Genomic DNA, 19920 nt, shown 5'->3' on the forward strand with positions numbered 1-19920 from the left:
CAATCTCACACATAACAGGACCAGGCAGGGCTCTGGCGAGCGGCGGGCGAGCCTCCGGTTTCCCGTGTGGCACGCAGTGACCCGCTGTGGGGAGGAGCCCCGTGGCAGGGGAAGGGGAAAGCAACGGTGCCCAGACACGGCTGGAGGCACCGGCACACACAGGCACTAGAACTCGTCGGCCAGCCCACGGCCAGCCCAGCCGCCCACAAAGACAGAACCGGGGAAGCAGGAGATTCTCCCGATTTCACATCACGGCCCACTGAAGTCACAGGCAGACGTGAGGCTGTCACACCAACCTCACTTGTGACCCTCTCTGGGTGGTCCTGCGAGGACCGCCCCCGCTCCGGCCCCATGCACAGCGTACCCCCCGCTCTCCGGAACACCTGGTCCCACCGCCTCCACGCTGGGACCGAACAGACGCTGGGCTGTCCCCTTAACCCATATGTGGGGCACTGGGGGCTCGGCTGCAGCAGGGCAAAGGAGGGGGGACGAGCAGTCAGGACCGGCTTTTCCGGCAGCACCCGTGCAGCGGCCGGCCAGCTGTGGCCCACACTGGTTCTCCGGACAAGGCCACTCATGGACAGGCTCTGGTCGCCACGCCTGGGGACAACAGGCCAGACACCCTGTCGGTGGTGGAGGGCCTGTCCAGAGGGTGCGGGGGGTCAGGCAGGAGTGACAGTGGGCCCCGTCTCACCACCCAGGTGCGGAGGCTCCCGTCTCCCTTGGGCAGCAGAGATGACACCTTAGAGGCAAACCTGCTACAGAGACAAAGCTGCTGACACCTGCTGGCTGCCTCTGGCCCTGGCCCCGTCGGCCACCCCGGCCCAGCAGAGGGGGCTGCATGCCAGGGCAGACGCAGACAACTGCAGCCACTCCTGCCTGGACTGACCCCAGGGGCAGGGACCAGGGACAGGACAGACAACCGCCCCCCACCCCCCTTCACCTGAGCACTTTGCCGACTGCCTGAAGCACCATTTTGCAGCTGAGTCCGGTTTTGGGGGGCTGGCTGAGCAGAGCGCGGTCTGCGGGGAGGCTGCCGTGGTCCCCCAGCATGGTGGGGCAGCACAGAGGCACACAGGGACAGTGGGAGGCCGCACCGCCCGCTCGCGCCCTCCCCGCCTGACCGGGAGCCAGCTGACACGGCCAACGAGGACACGGGAAGGAGGGCTCCGGCCGCGCACAGAGCTGCTCCTTTTACAGGCCCCGCTGGCCAAGTCTGGCTCAACGGGGCGTGTCTCAGCCGCCTTTTCAAACTGGCGCCTCTGGGGCGCTGTGAGGGGGGGAGCAGCCCTGTGAGGGGGAGAGCAGCCCGAGGGAGGGCCTCGTCAGCGAGCCCCGGGTGGCTCTCTGGGGCCGACGGCATCCCTTGCCTGACCCCAGCCTGGCTGAGACAACGGGAGGTGTCGCCCGGAGGGGCTGCGGACACCACACGGGCTGCTGTCACCTGCAGAGTGTGGACACAGGCTCGTGGTGCACCTCCTGCGGACAGCCTTGAAAAAACAAGGCCAATGGGTTTCAAGGCATCCGGAGTGGGCAGAGGTGGAGCTGGGCAGAGGCTGCTCCGTCCCACCGAGGGCGGCAGACCCCAGAAACACGCATACAGCACCTCCCTGTGCGGGTGCCAGAACCGGGGTGGGCCAGGCCTTGTCGACAGAGCGCCAAGCAACAGGAGCCCAGGAAGTACTGAAAAATCCAACACCTGACCACAGTGACAGCATGCATCAACAAGTGGACACGTGTCCCCACGCTTGCTGACAGGCCCCACTTAGCTAGAAGCACGGCCACGGGTCTCCCTGTACCCACACCCCTGCCTCAGCCCCGCCTTCCACCCATAGGCCGTGTCCCAAGGGCCCTCTGACCTTCTCACCTGTCCAAGGTCACCCGACCCTGCACGGAGGCAACTGCAAAACCACCGGGAGGACAAATCGGCCGGCAACGAGGAAGGCCACCCGGCCCCTGGCCTGGGGACACCACCGACAGCGCTCCGGCCGCCCATGCTGACCAAGGCGAAAGGCCCCGCTGCCCTCACAGGACGACGTCCCCACGGCCACCCCGGGTGTCGGCATGAACTCAGGCACCACGCTCACCACTGCCTGTCCAGGGGACAGATGTCAGCAGGACGGCCACACGCGCCAGGCAGCTGGAGCAGCTAAGCACGGCGAGGTGCTTCGCCCCGCGCCCTGGTCGGAGACCCGGCCCCTCCTCCAGGGAACCCAGGCCCCTCCCACTAGACCCCGGGGTTGCGCTGGGCGTGCATGCGGCTGCCCTTTTCTAGGTCCCCTCAGCTGACAGAGCAAGGGGACAGGTGCGCACTCGCCCACACCCCCGACGTCTGTGTCTGGAGCAAGCGCGCGTGTTCCTCCCGCCCTGGCCTGCTCCCCCTGGGCTTGTCAGTGACCCGCCTCCACCAGGGACACACCTGGAGGAGCCAAGTGGCTTTGTGCCACTTTGTGAAAACCACAGAGGAGGGGGCTCCGGCGGCGAAGTGCTCACGCCGCGTTCAGGGAACCTGGTTTGCTTCGAAGCAGGCGGCAGGAGCTCCGAGCCGAATCCGACGAAAGTGGAAGCTACTAACGAGAAGGGACGGCCCCGCCGCCGCCGGACACGCTCCGGAAACACACACGGAACGTGAGAACTGCAGCCCAACGTACGAGGAAACCTCAGAGAGAGAGAGACTTAAAGACTCGAAAACAGAAGCAAAGGAACGCGAAGCGGGAACCAGAAGCGAGAGCTCCCGAGACGAAGGGTGGAGCAGGAACGCGGGGCCCACCGAGCGCGGGGGGCGGGGCCTCGATCCCCGCTCCTGCCATGACGATGGGGCAGCCGATGGGGCAGCCGATGGGGCAGCCGACACGGGCCGGCCTCGAGCTCCACCACCCACCACCGCACGCTGGGTGGGATACGCGAAGCCACTGCACGGACGCAGGACAGCGCACGGGCGCGCAGAGGGCCAAGGGCCGGGCGCCGTGGCCCAGGAAGGTGGAGCCCGCGGTCGCGGGCAGTCGCGGAGGCAAGGCCCGCGGCTGGGCTGCTGCCCCTTATGTGACAGGGGACCAGACAGGACGGGCTGCCCAGGCAGAGGCTCCAGGACAGACAGAGTCACCTGAGCCCTTGGCCGGCCACTTGGCTGGGGGCACGCGGGGCCAGCAAGAGCAGTTCCGAGGACGAAAAACCCACGCGAACCCTCAAGCGTATCAGACCGGGCAGCTGCCACGTGCACACACACACCGTAAACAACTCACTGAATCCACTCTCGTTCATCATGTTCTCTGCACGAGAAACGCCTGAACCGTCCAGCCTTCACGAGGACTCCCTGGGCTGCATACCGCAGTGTGTGCGTGAGTAAACGTGGAGGTGTTTGTATGTACATGTGTGTGAACGTGTGTGCCCGTGAACGTGTATTTGCATATGCGTCTGTGTACCTGTGTGAGCGTGTGTGTGTTACCTGAGTGTAAGTGTAAGACGTACGTACACATGCAGGTGTGAACGTGTGTGTGAGTACATGACTATGACTCTGAGGGGGGTGTGTGAGTGTGTGTGAAGGGGTGCGTGGGTGCGTAGGGGTGGCTGGGTGTGTGTACTGCCAGCAGCTGTGCCCTTCTCCCAAACCGTCCCCTCCCTGTCTCATCCGCCCCGGCGGCCCCGCCCACACCGCGAGCCCCCGCCGGCCTCCAGGCCGTCCTGCTCCCGCGATCCCGCAGACACCTGTCCTCTGGGGTCCCGCTCAGATGGCAGGCCCCTCGCCAGCGCGTCAGCCCCCCACTGCTGTGCTCACGCTCCTCCTAGCACACCCCGCCTGGCACGTGGCCACCACTGCCACTGCCCCGTCAGGAACGCAGGGCAATGCCCGGCTCGCTGACCCCGCGTGCCAGCACCCACAGCCGCCCTGGGAATGCAGTGCCACCGAGTCCTTCCTGACATCACGAACGAATCCGTTCTATGCAGCATTTGGTGACACGCCCTTCCCTGCATGACCGACCCTGCCAAGGTCCCCACTGTCCCTCTCAACACGCTGTGCTAACTCACCCTACGGCTGAGCTGCTCTCCTTGCATGCCTCACACGGGCACAGCAGCCACGACGTTCTCGAAACACTGAGCGCGGCTGTCTAGCAGCAATGGGAGCCGAACATGGGCTCCTGGCGGCCGGCACCCGGGCGGCAGCAAGAGATGTTTCCGGCACAGATGCCCCGGGCCACGGAGGGCGCGGAGAGCCAGCTCCGGAGCGCGGATGCACAGAGCCCCGAAGCGCCCGGTGCCAGGACCGCGGGGCTGTGGCTCCTGTCAGAACCCGTCTGTCCCCGCCCCCGCCAGCTCCAGCAAAGGACAGACGCCGGCGCTCACGCTGGAAAGCACGTCAGTGGGAGCCAGGGGCTGAGGTGGCGAGGGCACAGGGTAGCCACAAGGCTCCGTGCCCTTCAGACCAGTGAGTTCTGTTCAATATAACCATACTCCAGAGCCGGCCAGAGGCGGACACCCACAAAGGCCACCACGCAGCCAGACGGCAGGGAGAGCAAGGAGCTGCAGACCAAAGCGGCGGCTGGTGCCTCAGCCCCACCGAGCTCCACGGGCAAAGCCCGCGACGAGCAGGCGTCAGGGCCCGCGCGGCCGCCACCCTCTGGTCCCGTCATGGTGTCCGCTGGGAACTCGCACACGGTATGCTGAGAATCCGCCTTCTCCACATCCGCCACGTTGCAGTGCACTGTTTACTTAGTGGAGAGAGAAGGTGGCATTGTCTGCGTGCTGTCTCGCTTTCGGGCTGGATGGAGGAGGTGTTTGTTAGCTTTCTCCGTTCGTGCTGTGCCTGACCTAGTGCACAATGACAAACGGCTCTGCCTAACACTCCAGGCATGCAAGAACGGAGGGGAGGTCTGGGGGACCGGAAATGCCACACAGCAGCCATCCCATCGTGGGCGCACGGTCCTCAGTGCTCGGAGAGACCCTGCCCCACAGAGAGCACCTGCCCCCTCCGCGCTTCAGGCCCGGCCACCCCTACACATACACCATTCCCCCAGGGAGACCACCTGGCTGGGGCTGGGGGGCAGTGTCTACACACCCAGCCACCCCAACCTGCCAGCAGCAGGCAGGCAGGCTGGCATGCGAGCAAACAAAACCCCCACTCGCGGAAGCTGAAGAACAATCGGATGTGCCACGTGGGGTCACCTCACTGGAGCTCAGAGAGGGGACAACCAGAGCTGCCACGCATCGAAACGGGGTTGGCACGGAGCAGCGAGCCCTCGGAAGCACTGGCAGCACGTGCGGCGGGGGAGACGGGGAGGCTGGCTCTGGGCTGCGGGCGCGCCGACTCCGCAGGCTCTCCGCGGCGAGGGCCACCCGCACAGGGACTAAAGCAGCCGCCTGAGGCCGGCGGTGCCCATTCCATGCGGCCGGGCGGGACAGAGGAAGGAGCAACCCTCCGGCGGCAGCCACGGCCCTCTCTGCAGCACCCCGCAGTCCACGTCCACTGGGGCAGGGACCTGTGCTGAGGCCCGGAGCGGAGCGGCCCGGGCCCCAGGCCCACACCCAGCGCGCTCCAGGGTGGGGGAACGTGCCCCCACCTGCATCCTGAGGCCTCGCTGGCCAGGAGCCCTGTGTGAGGGGGAACGACAGAAAGGCCCCGAGTGCCTGGAACCCCAACGCCTGGGCCTCAGCACCCCCATCCATCCCTACTCGCCTCAGCGGCCAGGGTGCGCTGTGTGAGGCACGACACTGAGCCCACAGAACTGTCCCCCAGCACACGCCGATGACTTCCCAGGTGCTGGCTCACTCGAACCTCAATGCCCCCATTTTACAAAGGAGGAAGATGAGGCACAGACGGAGACAGCGCAGGCCGCCTGCTCCAGGGCCTTTGCCCCACCCCCAGAGGGGCCAGGTGCGTTTACGAGGGAGGGCGCGCGTCTCCAGGCCCGGCCAGAGCTCAGCGTCACCAGCAGCCCTGGGGCGGCCTCGGGAGGCAAGCGGCTCCAACTCCCAAGGGCAAGGCCGCTCTGCTTCTCCCCGGTGCCGGTCGGCGCAGGGAGGGATCGGAAAAGGAGAGCACCCCGAGCCCAGCACTGCTCCCAGCCAGCCGCCAGCAGGCCCCGCACCACGAGCCCCGCAGACGATGGGATGGTGGTGGCCGTGCCCCCTGGCGCAGGTGTCCAGGCAGGGCCAGGTCTGCTGAGGGGAGGCAGTGAGCAGACGTGGGGCACAGGAGCAGGGTGGGCGCAGGCTCCTGGCCCAGTGGGGCTTGCCCTGGCCCTCGCACAGTCACCCGACGGCCCAGACGGCCAGGCCCAGGGAGTCAGGGAAGAGCCCCGGGCAGCAGGCCAGGAGGGCCTGAGGAGTCAGGCTGGAAGTCAAGTGCCGCCTGAAGCCCAGCCGCCAGGTGACCATGGGCACGCCAGGACCCCGGGAAGCAGGACTGAGGTCAGGCAGAAGAGCCCCAGGGGGTAGGGGGAGGTGGGCTGCTCCGCATGCCAGGGCCCCGTGCACCCACACCAGCACCACTGTGTCAAGTTCAAGTCGAGCCAGACTCCAAACAATTAAAGGGGCTGTTGGAACCTGCCTAGTCATCCTGCCTGGCCGCTGGCCACCGCTGACCGCAGAGGGCAGAGGTGCCCAGGCCACATGCCAACCGCCCCCTGGCAAGTCTCCCCGCCTGAGCCCCGCACTAGCATCTGCCAGACACGTGCCAGCCGGCCCTGGGCACTGGCAAGGTGGCTGAGCGTGGGATGCTGGCTGAGACCCAGTGAGGAGCACCCCTCTGTGTGACGCAGCATAGCCCGTGTGCTGGGGATAAGGAGCCCCAGCTCCCACGAGGCCCCGTGAGGACAGACACTGGCTACAACGGCCCCAAGCACCGGTGCCCACTGGCTCCTCTGCAACGTCACAGGCTCAGAGAAGCCGGGGGTCTCACGACAAGGGCAGGGGGCTCACTATCTCTTCGCTGCCCTCAGCCTTCACCAGCCAAGCAGACAACGAGCCCAGGCGGCCTAAGGGAGGGGCTACGTGGAACCTGCCAAGGCGCCCGCCCTCCTCGCTGGTATAAAAGCCTCGGCTGCAAGATTTAGCCCAGGCTCAGTGCCCGGGAAGGCAGCCTGGAGCCCGCATGGGAGGGAGCGGCGACAGGCGGGGCACAGCTCCTGCTCCCGGGGAGCCTGGGGAGGGGCCCTTCCCTGTCCAACCCGGTCACCTGCAGGTCCTCTAACAGAGCACTAGGACTGGAAGGGCAGCGGGGCGTGTGCAGAGGCAGCGGCTCTGAGAGGCCCAGCCCCCTCCACAGGTTCATGAGGGGCGTTCCTGGCTCGGCCCCCCCCCCACTTAGCTGCGCCCAGGGCTCCAGGCCGTCCCCACACAGCTGTTACACCCCCAGGAAGGCCACCGTCCGGGGTCCGGGGAGAATTCAGGAGAGACAGACTAGAGCTGCCCCACGTGCCCATGGCACACCCGAAGTTCCGAGCAGCCTCCTAGTGTGAACGCACAGCACGTAAAACCGGTCCCTGGGCTAGAGTGCCAGACGCGTGCGAGGGTCAGACCCAGCCAGGAGCACCGCCCACGCGACAGCGCTGCCGGCGGCCACCACGCTGGGCTGGCCTGGCGGCATCTGCGGCCCTTCCTGCTGCGGCCATGGGCCCTGGCTGTTCTGGCAGGGGACCGGGACTCAGCAGATCACACAGGAGACGACATGCCGGGTGCCGGGAAAGGGGACCGTGGCCCTCCAGCGGAGGTGAAAGGGCACGCCCCCTCTGACGGGAATGCCGTCTCCTTCTTTGAAATGAGTTGTGAAGGCTGTCAGGCTCTCAAGGGTCTTTGGGGCCCCATGGGATCACCACCCCGGCCATCTCCCACCTGGCCTCGGAAGGGAAGCACAGCCACCTCCGAAGTCCACCTTGCTGTGTCCTCAGCACCAGAAAACCTCCTGGCTCACCCTTCCCCCCTTCCTGGAAGTCTGTGCAAATGTCACCCGAGACCCGAGGCCCGAGACCCCCGCCCTTGTCCCCCGCTGGCTCTGCTGTGTCTATGTGAGCTCAGTGGGAGGGGGGAATGGCCTGTCAGCCCCAGGGTGCAGCACAGGGTCCAGCAGTGCAATGTACGTTTGTGAATGAACGCATTCCTAACGCACAAAGTAAGGTGCTTAGAAATCAGTAAGAAAAAGACAACTGCTCTCCCCCGAAAATAAGCAATGAAGGCAGCAAAAACCCATCGAGAGAGAAAATTTACAAATGGTTCACGAACACGAGAAGGGAAGATGGCTTCCCCCAACTCAGAAGCAACCCCTTCCCCAGTGACGAGGACAGCCAGCGCTGGGAGGCCCAGCTGCCCGCCACCCAGGGGCTGCCTCACGCAGTGCTCGGGAACGTGCAGTGCGATGGCCCTTAGACCAGAAAGTCTACGTCCAGAGATCGGTCCCAGGCCCTGGGATCAGAATGGGTGCATGTCCTGGTAGCCGAGAAGTCGAGGCCCAGAGGACGCCGGGCCTCACCTGCTCTGGCCAGGCGAGCCCGCAGGGGGGACGCGTGCCCACGGTCAAGACGACGCGTGTCCCTGGAGATCACTTCCCGTGACACGTGGGCTCACGGGGGAGCTCCCTCCATCCGCGTGCTTGAAGGAGGCGCACTGCACGCATCACACGGGAGAATGACAAGACGCTGGGGTGGCCCCCGGAGTTAGGCTTCACGGAGCCTCCTGGACTCTGGAGCCAGGACCCACTGACTAGGACAGTCACGTCCGACTGCACCCGATCTAACATGGTGCAAGCCAGCCCTGGGCACTTTCCAAGTGGCCCTGGCACGTGGTCTCGGTCACGGGTCTTCAGCGGCGCAGCATCCTGCGCTGGCAGGGCTGTCCCCTGCCCTCATCGCAGCCCCCTTCTTCTCTTGGGCACTGGACCCCTCGGACATTTCCCGGAAGGAGACCACCTCAGGACGGGCACCGAGGGAAGGCCTGCACCCCGCCCTCACCGTGAGTGGTGGCACTGACATGCCGTCACGTTGGAGAACCCTAAGGACTACATCTCAGTTTCTGGCTTAGAATCTGTGCTCGAATTCCTATTTTGTTTCTCTCTACAAGTTGTGGATCCTTTCTTCGTACCTGGTGTCCTAAAACATCGCATCTGTGTCCCCTGGGAATTCAATGCGTAAGGCGCTGGGTGAGCTGTTCAACCTGAACTCGCTGCCTGCGACCCGGAAAGGCTGGGCGCCTTTAATCACTGCCCCGCCCCGCTCCAGCTCCTCCTGGAACTCCGCCGTGGCTGCCGCACCCTGGTGTCTACACCCGGCTTTCTGTTCTACTTGAGGAGGATGCACCCGATTGTACCTCCCGCCCCTCACACAGGGTTCCAGTTTGCAACCGCTCCCCCACTTCTCTGTAATTCTCTGGCCATTCCTTCGTTGTAGACCTGCTCTTCTTTTTGGGGTGCTCACAGCAGCTGCGGTTCTGGGGAGACTGATGGCCGCTGTTTGACCTGGCTTTCAGAGTGAACACCCTTTCCTCCTACTGGTTTTGGCTCCGTCTCTTATTCCGCAAAACATCTGGTTTTGAGAAGTGGGTGCCAAACAGCTCGCTGCCGGCTCCACGTGCCCGGGGGCTTTCCAGGGGGCTGATTCACTGGGGGCTCATCCGGTTCCCTGGCTGCTACCATGGAGGACGTGCCCTCCACTGTCTGCATCTGTCAGCGTCTGAGGTCTTTTCTCGTGGGCCAGAGTCCCAGTCTTTGGCCTGGAAGGTGGACCGCAGCCACCGGGGGTGCTGGGGGGCCGAGAACGGGTAGGGGAACGCCGCCGTGCTGGCTGTGGGTGTCCTCGATGCTGTCTCTGCCTGAGGGTGACCCCAGTGCAGAGTCCCCATTCGGGGCAGACTGGAGAAGAAGGGTGTCTCGCTGCTTCTTGACCCAGCCCTGAGGGCCAGTGTCCGGCTTCCAGATAGCACTGTCCCCATGGGGCTGTGCTCAGAGACCAAGGACAAAGCACAAATCTGTCAGCCACTGGACCCTCGACCTGGAGCCCAGCCACGGCTAAAAACTCGGCCTCATGTCTGCACAGTGAGAGCGGGCACACAGGAGACAGGCATGCACAGATGCCTGCTCAGAACAGGGGGGCCTCTGGCACACGCGGCCCAGGAACACCCTGCTTTCATGGGAACCCCCCACCACCACTACCCACGCCCACCCCATGCGAAATTCTGAAACCACTTGGCGGCTTGTATGGCTCTGAGATGTCCCTACCCTCTCTGTTGGAGCCACAGGCAGGGTACCTGAACCTGGCAGTGACCCTGGCCCAGGCCCCAGGGTGTCGTGGCAGGGTGGGCATTTACATCCGTGCAGAGGGAAACTGCGCACGGGCCTGGGGAGTGGGTGCACGCCCTCTGAGGCCTCGCGTGACCCTTACGTGTGGACACGGGCACCCAACGTGGGCCTAGCAGCCCAACTTCAGCAGGCCCCCGGTCTGTGCCATCAAGCTGGTCTCGCCGTGCTCACTGGGCTAGCCACACGCCAGTGTCCGCCTGGCCGGACCCTGTCCACACCTACGTGGTCCGGTTCGGAGCAGGCGCTCCCACCACTGGAACCCCCCACAACAGGTAAAGGCTGGTTTTCCCAGGACCACCTGCCCCAGAGCGGCTGCCCCGCCCCTCGGCCTTCCTGCCAGGCCGGCAGCGCCCCCTGGTGGCCACGGGGTCCATTCGACTTGCAGCGTAGCAGAGCCGTCTCCCCATCACAGGACAGGGAAGAGGCGGCATTTCCAAGTCCTGGCACCGGACAGAACTGCCCTCTTCCCTGCTGCGAGTCCCAGACAGGTCCCCGTAAGCGGCCTGGTCTGAACCACTCTCTGCACACGCGCACCCCGCCTCGGCCCCCCTGCCCAAGGTGTGCAGCTGTGAGGGGGCGGGGGCGCTCAGACACGCCCCGGAGGCCTCCCGAGCGGGCTCAGTGGGCCGGAGCAGAGAGCAGGCCCACCTGCGCAGGCACTGGCCTCAGGGCCCTAGCCGGCTACCTGACCCCAGCCTGGCTGCCCCATCTGTAAAACGAAGACGCTGACCTCTGGTCTGGTGTGTCCCAGCACCAGCTCCTGGACGCCACTGGGCTCAGGAAAGACGGCTGGCCGAGAGACGAGGCCTGGGCCACCAGAAGTAGCCATGTGCTCTGTGAGCCTGGGAACACACCCTGAGGTGACAGAGACAAGGAGACGTGTCTGCAAAGCGTGCCTATGAGCAGCTGCAGGGAAGTCGCATCTTCCTGCTGTGCAGTGGCAAGAACTGTGCAAACAGATGATGCCGAGCAGCGGCTGCCGTCGAGGCCTCACTACGTCTGACTGTGACGGTCCGCCTCCTGCCACCTCTAAGGAAGTGGCTCTGTGGTGAGTGCAGTTGAAGGAACGAGTGAGAAAAAGCCCTTTCTCAGCATTGACCACGTGAATCTGAACACAGCATCCTGAGCCTGTTGTGAGCAGCCGCAGCGGAAGGCTCGTAAAAGGTAATGAAGATTAAAAAAACAAACAAACAAACAAACCAAAAAAGTGCTCAGCCCCATTAATAAAGAAATATGGAAGGGAGAAGTCCCGTCCCACCTGTCAAATGGAGGACCATAAAAAAGCTGGGGGCCCCAGCCAGAGCGGGCCCTTGGCCAGGAAGGTAACAGAGAGTATGCGACAACGTGTATCAACAAGGAGCCCCTGCAACACTGTTTCTGACCGCGGCACAGTGGCGACCCCCAGCCATTTTCCCACACACTAGGTCCCAGCCCCACTGGGCCACGGCCCGACCGTGAAAGAGCCCCCACCAGCCGCAGGAGGCTCCTAGTACCTTCCAGCAAGACCCCAAGAAAGACCCACCGCACTTCTGCTTTGAACAATAAAACATAGGAGAGAACACTTGACGTGTCCCGGTCTGGGGGCCCAGAGCCTCCAAGAGGGAAGGGGGCCCCCGGGAAGGAGAAGAAAGGGATGGGGCACTGTCACCTCGCCTTCCACTGGTGGAAGGTGACACGTACCGCTTTACACTGCATCTCTTCGTACAACGAAAAGCAGTCCATACACACCACACAGCTGCGGGGCCCCGAGCACCAGCTCCCTGACCCCTCGCCTTCCAGGCGGGTGCCACGAACGCTCGGGAAAGGCTCAAAAAAGAGGAAGGGTGCCAGACGGGACCTTCCTGTTCTGAAGAAGCCTTTGCTCACTCATTTAAACGCGATGCCACACGTGCACGCACCATCTGGGGCCTCGTTTCGGATTCATCAGCACCCCCTCGTCATCCTGGGTCCCCCGTGAACAGACGAGGGGAAAGGCATGAAGCCCTGGGCCTGCTGAGGCCCGGAGGGGGGTGGCAGTTGTAACCAGGCCTGGGAAGGGGGCCCAGGGAGCAGGGAACACGAGGGACCCCCACCCCAGGGACGGGGCAGAGAGAGCCGGGGGACGGGACGTGCGCGCGCCGAGGCCGGCAGGCGGGGTGGTCTGGCGAAGCGGGAGCCCCAGGCCCGCCCTCTTCTTCCCAGCGGCAGCGCCAGGGAGAGGTGAGAAGCCCGGGTCCCCGGGCCCTGAGCACCAGGGACCCCGCCCCTGGGGTGAGGCTGTGCCAGGTTCACGCCCCTCCTGAGAGCACCAGCTCAGGACCAGGCGGCTTTTCGGCTCCACCCCGACAGCTGCATGGCCCAGAGCGGGTGCTGCAGTACAGGACACGGACGCCCGCCACACACACCCCGTGGCACAGCACGGGCCTGGGGAGCACACCCCATTCCCAGGACAGTCCCCACCTTCTATCACCTCTTTCAAGGCACGACCCCCCCTCGTTAGGAACCGCTTCCGAGCTGGCGAGCCTGGATGTGCCGCGCTCCAAGGGCAGCTCCTTGCCGGTGAGTTTTCTCTCGCTTCACGTTTACTTCTAGACGGGACCGCTCCAGGATTGTTTGCAACCTGCAAGCTGGACCCACTGATGTGGGCTGCAACATCGGTCCGGCGGGTCAGACCTCACGCAGAACAGAAACACACGCCCGTCGGTCTGTCTCGGCGACACGCACTGACACATGCACACACACCACATGCGCACCCAGTGTGAGCTGGTGCACGCTGAAAGACAGGCTGCTCCCTACGACCGCAGCTCTGAGGCTTCTGGGAGACCGCTGTGGAACAGGCGGCGCCGTCTCCGGCCCTTCGTCCGGGATGGTCCAGGGGGCGCAGGGCCCTGCCCCACGTCGACAGGGCACAGATGGCACGTTCTAGAAACTACGGAAACACCTCTCCACCCGGGAGAATGTTCCAGCCTCCAAAGGATGGCCAACAAGTGGAGGGGACAGAAAGGGACAGCAGCACACTGCGGGACAGAGCCTGAGCCTGGTGGCAGCGGGCTGTTTCTGGGCGGCCAACGGCCCTCCCAGTGGAGGAACGGGAAAGCCGGACTGCGACACTACGATGCTGGCCGCGGGGCAGGGAGGGACACTACTAGTGGAACTGGCCAGCTCTAGAGATCTGGGAGGCGGAGGCCACGCGCCCCGATGACAGAGCCGGTTTTTACCCGGAGCTGCCCAAGGTTCCAGGTGGTCTCGCCAGGTCAAGGTGGAAAAGGGCGCGTTTCGGAGGACTTCGGGGTTGGCGACCACGGGAGCGGTGGGGAGGGCGGCTGCTCAGAGCGGGCAGGAGCTGGGCGCCCTCCCATGCCCTGCCCCACACCTCTCCCACGTGGCGGTTCCCGCGTCCCAGCCTCTCGCAGTAAATCCAGGTCTGGTTTACGCAATGACAGTAAACACACTCGAACGGGAGGACAGGGCGGGCTGGGCGGCGGGGAGGGGGTGCTGAGCCCGAGCCATGGGCAACCCCACGACGCACGGAAGGTGAAGGCTGGAAAGGGAGCGCGGCTGATGTGCAGCCAGGTACGTGGCAGCAGAGACGGCAGGGACACGCATGCTGCAGGCCGGGACCTGGGCGGCCCCGTGGTGACTCACGCATCGGCGCTGCTCCTTCTGGGTGGGACACCCATGGTCCCCTTCTGTGAGGGAGCATGATCAGTCCAGGGACTGGCTCGCTGTCCCTTGTCTTTTGCCTCTCCCTTCGTTCCTATTTTCAAAGACGACCTGCGGCCCCAGTGGCTGCGGGAGACCGACTCCGTGTCACTGGCTCCACAGGCACCTGCACGTCCCCCTCCGTCCCCGGGGTTTGTGCGCCGAGAGGCGGGGACTCAGACACTGCTCTGGTCCCCATGCCACGGGCTCCGCGTCTCCCCAGGTCGGCCCGCATCCCACAAAGTAGCGTCTTGTCACCACTCCGCTATGAACAGCCTCTGGCTTCCACCATGAGTCCCACTGCTGCCTGGAAACGGGCCTCCTAATCCTGAACACAGTGAGCCAGCTGGTCTCTGTGGCTGACTTCTGGTTGATGCCACTTTGGCCAAGAACTCACTCTGGATGGTGCGTTTGCTGAAACGTGCCGAGGCTTCAGGGGGCTCTTGGACACGTTCCACGAGTTCTCGGAGAGGGAGTGTAGTCTGCCGTTGCTGGGCTCACTCACTATTCTCTACATTAGGTCGAATGCGTGAACCGTAGTTTTCAAGTTTCCATGCTGGTTGGTACGTACGGGGAGGATGCAGCTAAGCTGAGCACTGTTGCAAGGAGCCTCCTCTCCCTGCGTGAGCACAGGGCAGGTGGGTGGGCTCTGCTCCCACCATCTTCCTGGGGCCCCCGGGGCAGCTCCAGCTCTACCCTCAGGGCTGTCCAGGGACCCCAGAAGAAAAGGGACGAGAGCAAGGAAAGCCAGGATGAGCACTTCTCCCTGAAAATCTGTACCCTGTTAACAACCTGTCCCTACTCCCCACCCTCCAGCGCCGGCCTCCGCCTCTCTACCCTGCTCCCGCAAGTGGGACCTCCTTAGTGTTTAGATTCCACTCATGGGTGAGATCGCACGGTATTCGTCTTTCTCAGTTATTTCATTAGCATGATGCCCTCCAGGTCCCTCCATCTGTAGCAAATGGCAGGATTTCCTTCTTTTTTAAGGCTGAATAATCTTCCTTTGTGCACACATACCTTGCTTTCTTTATCATCTGTCATCGGACGGCGACAGTCACCATGCCTTGGCTGCTGTGAACGCTGCTGCAGTGAACACGGAGTAGGCTCTCTCCTCAAGATGACGATCCTGGCGTAGTGCGGGGGCTGCTGGGCCACGTCGGCTCCAGTTCTGACTTCCTGTTTCCACAGCGGCTGCACCAGTCCGCGTCCCCACGGCAGCGCATGGGGGTCCCTTGCCCCACACCCTCGCCAGCACTCGTTACTGCTCCTCTTTCGGATAACAGCCCTTCTAACGGGTGTGAGGTGACATCTCACTGTGGTCTGGCTTGCACTGCCTTGACGACCAGTGATGCGGGGCATCGGTGCGTGCCCCTGCAGGCAGTGCGCGTGTCTTTGGAGAAACGTCTATCCCAGTCCTGTTAGATCTTGGGTGTTTGGCCCTGAGGGACACTCACGTGGTCTGCAGATGTCCTCTCCCGTGCCGCAGACCGCCTTTCCGTTCACCGACGGTGTCTTCGCTGTGCAGGTTTTAGTTGGATGCAGCCCACTTGTCTGTTTTTGCTTTTGGTGCCTGTGCTTTAGGCGTCAGATCCAAAAAATCTTCGGAGAACAATGTCGAGGAGTTTACCGCCCGTTTTCTTCCGGAAGTTTTATGGTTTCTGCTCTTCCGTCCGAGTCTATCCGTTTCGAGTTTCCTTTCATGAGCGGAATCGTGGCCGAGTTTCACTCTTTTGCAGGTGACTGTCATTTTCCCAAAACCGTTTGCTGAAGAGCCTATTGTTTCTCCCTTGCATATTTTGGCTCCTGTGCCATAAATTAGTTGACCATACATGTGTGGTTTTATTTCTGGGGTCTCAACTCTGGTCCTTTGGTCCACGTGTGCGGCGCCGTGCTGTTCTGGATTCCTACTGCCTTAAGCATAGTCTGACATCGGGAAGTGTGACGCTTTTCTCAAGGTCGCTCTGGCGTTTCTGGGGCTCCACGAATCTGAGGACTGTGCTGGTTCTGTTAGAAACGCACTGGAGTTCCAACAGGCCCGCGCTCAATCTGTGTGTCTCCTCGGGTGGTGTGGACGTTCTAACGACGCTAATTCTGCTAACCCGTGAGCGCAGAACCCCCTTCCTTTCCTTTGTCTTCGATTTCTTTCATCCGTGGCTTACAACTTCCATCGCAGAGACCTTCCACCTCCCTGGTTAAGTTTATTCCTAAGGATTTTACTTTTTGATGCCATTTTAACCGGAATGGTTTTCCAAGTCTCTCTGACAGACAGGATGCGCATCTTTAAGACAACTGGGAAGCTCTGCCCTCACTTCCATTTGTGTCTGGGTCCTGAGTCTGGAGTCCAAATGTTCTAAGAGTTCATGGCCAGCGGAGCCACACAGAGGTCAGCCAAGCAGAATGGGGAGGCTCTCCAGGCCAGCGTGAACACAAGTCAGGTGTCTTGGCCAAAGAGGGGACATCAGAGGGCTGAGCTGGCTGCAGTGTAACAGGTGACCCCGGGGTGGCAGTCAGGGGGAGATGGAAGACTTGGATTTCATCCAAGTCCTGGCAAGGGGGTCCATATAGTCTTTTGACCAGGAGTATGACATGGCCAGCTCTCTGGGCATTCGTGGGAGCTCTGAATCAAAGACAAGGACATATGCACTCCAACCCCACCCCGGGTGCCTGCGTCTAGGAGAGCCTGGGCACGGGGCCTGCCTAGAGGGAGCCCAGCAGAGCAGGGCCCGTGACGTGGCTCTGCGGCCTACAAGCAGCCTCTGGGTCGGGCCCTGCAGCTGGAACCACGGCCCCCTTAGCACAGGCTCTAGGCCCAGGCACACAAGCCCAGGAGTTTGGTCTTCGCCCCAGACCCTTACAAATGTCATTTAAGGGATTGGTTTTTTTTAATTTTCATTTAAATCAAATGGCCTATAATACTGGGAGAGAAACGACAGAACACTGTGAACTGCCTGTGCACGGCTCCTGGCAGGGACAGCAGGTCTCGGAGGCAGGTGAAGCCCCTCATCACCACTGCGTTACCAGGAGGACCTCGTGACCCAGTTACAGCAGAATCAGCAGAAAGCACCAACGGCACGACTGGGACATCTGCAGGTGCCACCTCCCAATGCCACCTCTGCGCCATCAGGCTAAAGACAAGGCCCCAGCACAGACTCAAAGGCCCAGACCACGGGCCCTGGCTCCGCCGCTGGCCTCCATCCGCAGCCCCCGGGGCGCAGCCAGCCGGAGCCCAGCATCTTCGCTGCCAGCAGTGCCGCGGGCGCCGACTCCCGGAGGCCGACAAATGCCGGAAAAGCACAGCCGAGTGCCGCACCCTTGACGTGCCCCCTCCCTGCCGGGTCGGTGCTGGGCCAGGACGCTGGGAACACCAGCCACCGAGTCCTTCAGCACAGTACCTGCTCCTGTGACGTGGCCACCGCTTCGGGCACAACAGGAACAGTCGCCACCAGGAGCCAGACACCAGACATCACCGCCAGCCGGCGAGGTAACACAGTCCCCCACGGGTGGAACGGCTGAGGCTCAGAGACCTGATACGATGGCCTGCAGCCACACGGCTGGCGGCGGACGGGGGGCTGAAGTCTTGTCGATGGACAGCAAAGACGGTGCCCCTGACCACTATGCGCGCCATCACGCTGGCCCTCGGTCAGCTTGTGCTCTTGCTGTGTTGACAAGAGCAGGGAGGAGGCTGCCCACGGAAGGAGCAGACATGAGGCGGGTGGACGGACAGCAGACCCCCGGCCCGCACGCCGCTCCAACACCACAGCCCCCGGGGCGCAGCCAGCGCGTCTGCGCGGAACAAGGACCGTGAGCACACGGCCGAGCTGCTCCATCCGGAAGGAGACCAAGGTGGAGGCCCCAGAGAGCACGGTGCCCCTGTGGTCCTTGTCCAGCCACTATCCTGGGACCCCAAGGGCCCCGAGCAGAGAGTGGGGCGGGGCCTGCTGGGCAGTGGCGGCCAGGCCACGTGCAGGTGCAGACCCACCTCCTACGTGCACGCCGAGCACGGGGGCCTCCACCACCCCTATGGCGCTGTCCTAGCCCCTGCCCGGCCCGGCGGCCAGCATGGGAACCCAATTGAGGAGCATGGAACCCAATTGAGGGGCATGGCCCTGGCCTTGTGTGATGGGACATGAGCTCCACGAGGGCCCCCAATGGCACCCACTCCACTGTCTCAGGCGAGAGAGGACACTTTGCTTCCTTCCTGGTCACAGTTCAGACCTCAGGGGCCAGAACACCACGAACGCTCCTCCCTAGAACCTCACACCAAGGAGGAGGCGACGCAGGAGAAGGAACGGCACAAGGCCCAAAGCACCCCGAGAGGAAGCACGGCCCCCGAGCGCCGCCGCTGCCTTGCTGTTCGCCGCCACCCAGGGGAGAAGGCAGCGGGAGACCGCGCGGGGCTGGCCGCAGCGCATCGCTAGGCGGCAGCTGCACTGGCTGGCCCGGGAGACGGTCCACTGAGGCCAACAAGGTCACGACGAGACAGCACGTTTATTTTTACATGAATCATGAATGCCAGGAACTCACGGCAGAACTCAGCTGAGCCCAGCACTTCTTCGGCCAAAAAGGTAGGAGGCCTCCCCAGCAGCGACAACAGAATGTGCTCGAAAACAAGGGCTTTAATTACAAAGCGTTCCTCAGTCCCTGCCCGCAGTGACCGTCTGCAGAGGAGGGCCTGAGTCCCCACCCTGACGTCAGGGGCATCCCGAGACCCAAAGCCCCCGCGGGAAACGAGTCTCCTCTGTGCCTCGCAGCAGACGCCCTGCTGCCCAGAGGCGGGGCCGGAGGACACCGCGGCCCACAAGACTCACCCCCGCTCGCCCCTGGTGCCTCGGCGCCCTCTGAGGTGTCAGCGCATCCATCTCCCCGAAGCTAGCAGACCGGGCAGCAATGACGAGGACGGCTGCCACACACCAGGCACCTTCCAGAAACCACATCCCAGCCCAAAGGACTCTGCAGGGCAGGGGCTGCAAGCTCCCTCCCCAGATCCGGTGCTGAGGCTCAGAGAGCAATTAGGACCCCTGAGACTTGACTGCCTGGCCTGCAGATGGCAGGCTGAGTGAACACCCAGGCCTCTTCGTACCTGCAGGGCGGACGCCTGACTGCCGGCATTCACAGTGGCCACTGCCAGATGCCAGCTCGGGGTGCCCTGGCGCCTGCCTTCTCCCAGGCCCCCAGCCACGCTGTGTATGCAGAAGCCACCTGCGGGCCTGGGGACAGAAGATGGAGCCGGCCTGAAAGGGAAGTGTCAATAACCCGTTTCAGCACGGCAGCAGGGCAGGGACTGGCCTGCACACACGCTTCTCGCGTGGAGGGTCGGGGTCCCGGGACAAAGACACCTGCTCCGCTCTCCTGCTGAAGAGGAGGGCGCCGGCCGCACCCTCAGGTTGGGGATCCTCAGAAAAACAGTGGCCTCAGAAACTACACGTCCTCTGTGGCCCCGCCAGCCCTCGGCCACCACACGTGTGTCCAGCACAGGGAAGGAATGTCACTGAGCGCACAGATGCCCACTACCTGAGCAAGAAGTAAACTCACTTGCGGAGAGAAGACGCCCAGGCCCCCAGGGGAGGGCTCATCACTGCGCCCCATCGGCACCTGGGGGAGTGAGCACAGCTGTGGGCGACCCACGGCCCTTCACCACCGCCACAACATTCTCCGAGGCCTCAGGGACCGAGCGGGGCCCGGCGGGGCTTCCTGAACAGGTCGCGGTGTCGAGGTGAACTGAACGGCCACGTGGTTCCTATGTGTGTTTGGGGCAGGTGGGGATGGCGAAGGTCGTAAAAGAAAGCACAGATGACGAGGTCGCCGCTCACGCACCTGCCAGGAAGGGGAGACCCGCACGCGCCGCCCGACAGAGGGCGCAGAGCTCTCCCGGCCCAGACCCGCACACGTGCATGCACTCGCACTCACATGCTCACGCGCACTCACACTCATGCGCTCACACACGCACTCACTCACAC

The 19920-nt window shown here is 63.5% G+C and overlaps 1 protein-coding gene across 2 annotated transcripts in view; it reads right to left on the reverse strand.

The window, feature by feature from the left end:
* MOB2 (MOB kinase activator 2) overlaps positions 1-19920 on the reverse strand; it is a 47998-nt gene that overhangs the window by 14166 nt on the left and 13912 nt on the right. Inside the window, exon 1 of one of the 2 annotated variants that reach the window (XM_039840355.1) lies at positions 944-1068. The exons of the other annotated variant lie outside the window; for it this stretch is intronic. Within the exon in view, the coding sequence (XP_039696289.1) occupies positions 944-1053 (110 nt within the window). The 5' untranslated portion in view covers positions 1054-1068. Of the gene's footprint in view, positions 1-943; positions 1069-19920 lie in introns of those variants that run through there. 2 annotated transcript variants of the gene reach the window in all.

This window comes from Pteropus medius, unplaced genomic scaffold, assembly GCF_902729225.1.
Source record: "Pteropus medius unplaced genomic scaffold, Ma_sr-lr_union100, whole genome shotgun sequence".
NCBI classification, from domain to species: domain Eukaryota; kingdom Metazoa; phylum Chordata; class Mammalia; order Chiroptera; family Pteropodidae; genus Pteropus; species Pteropus medius.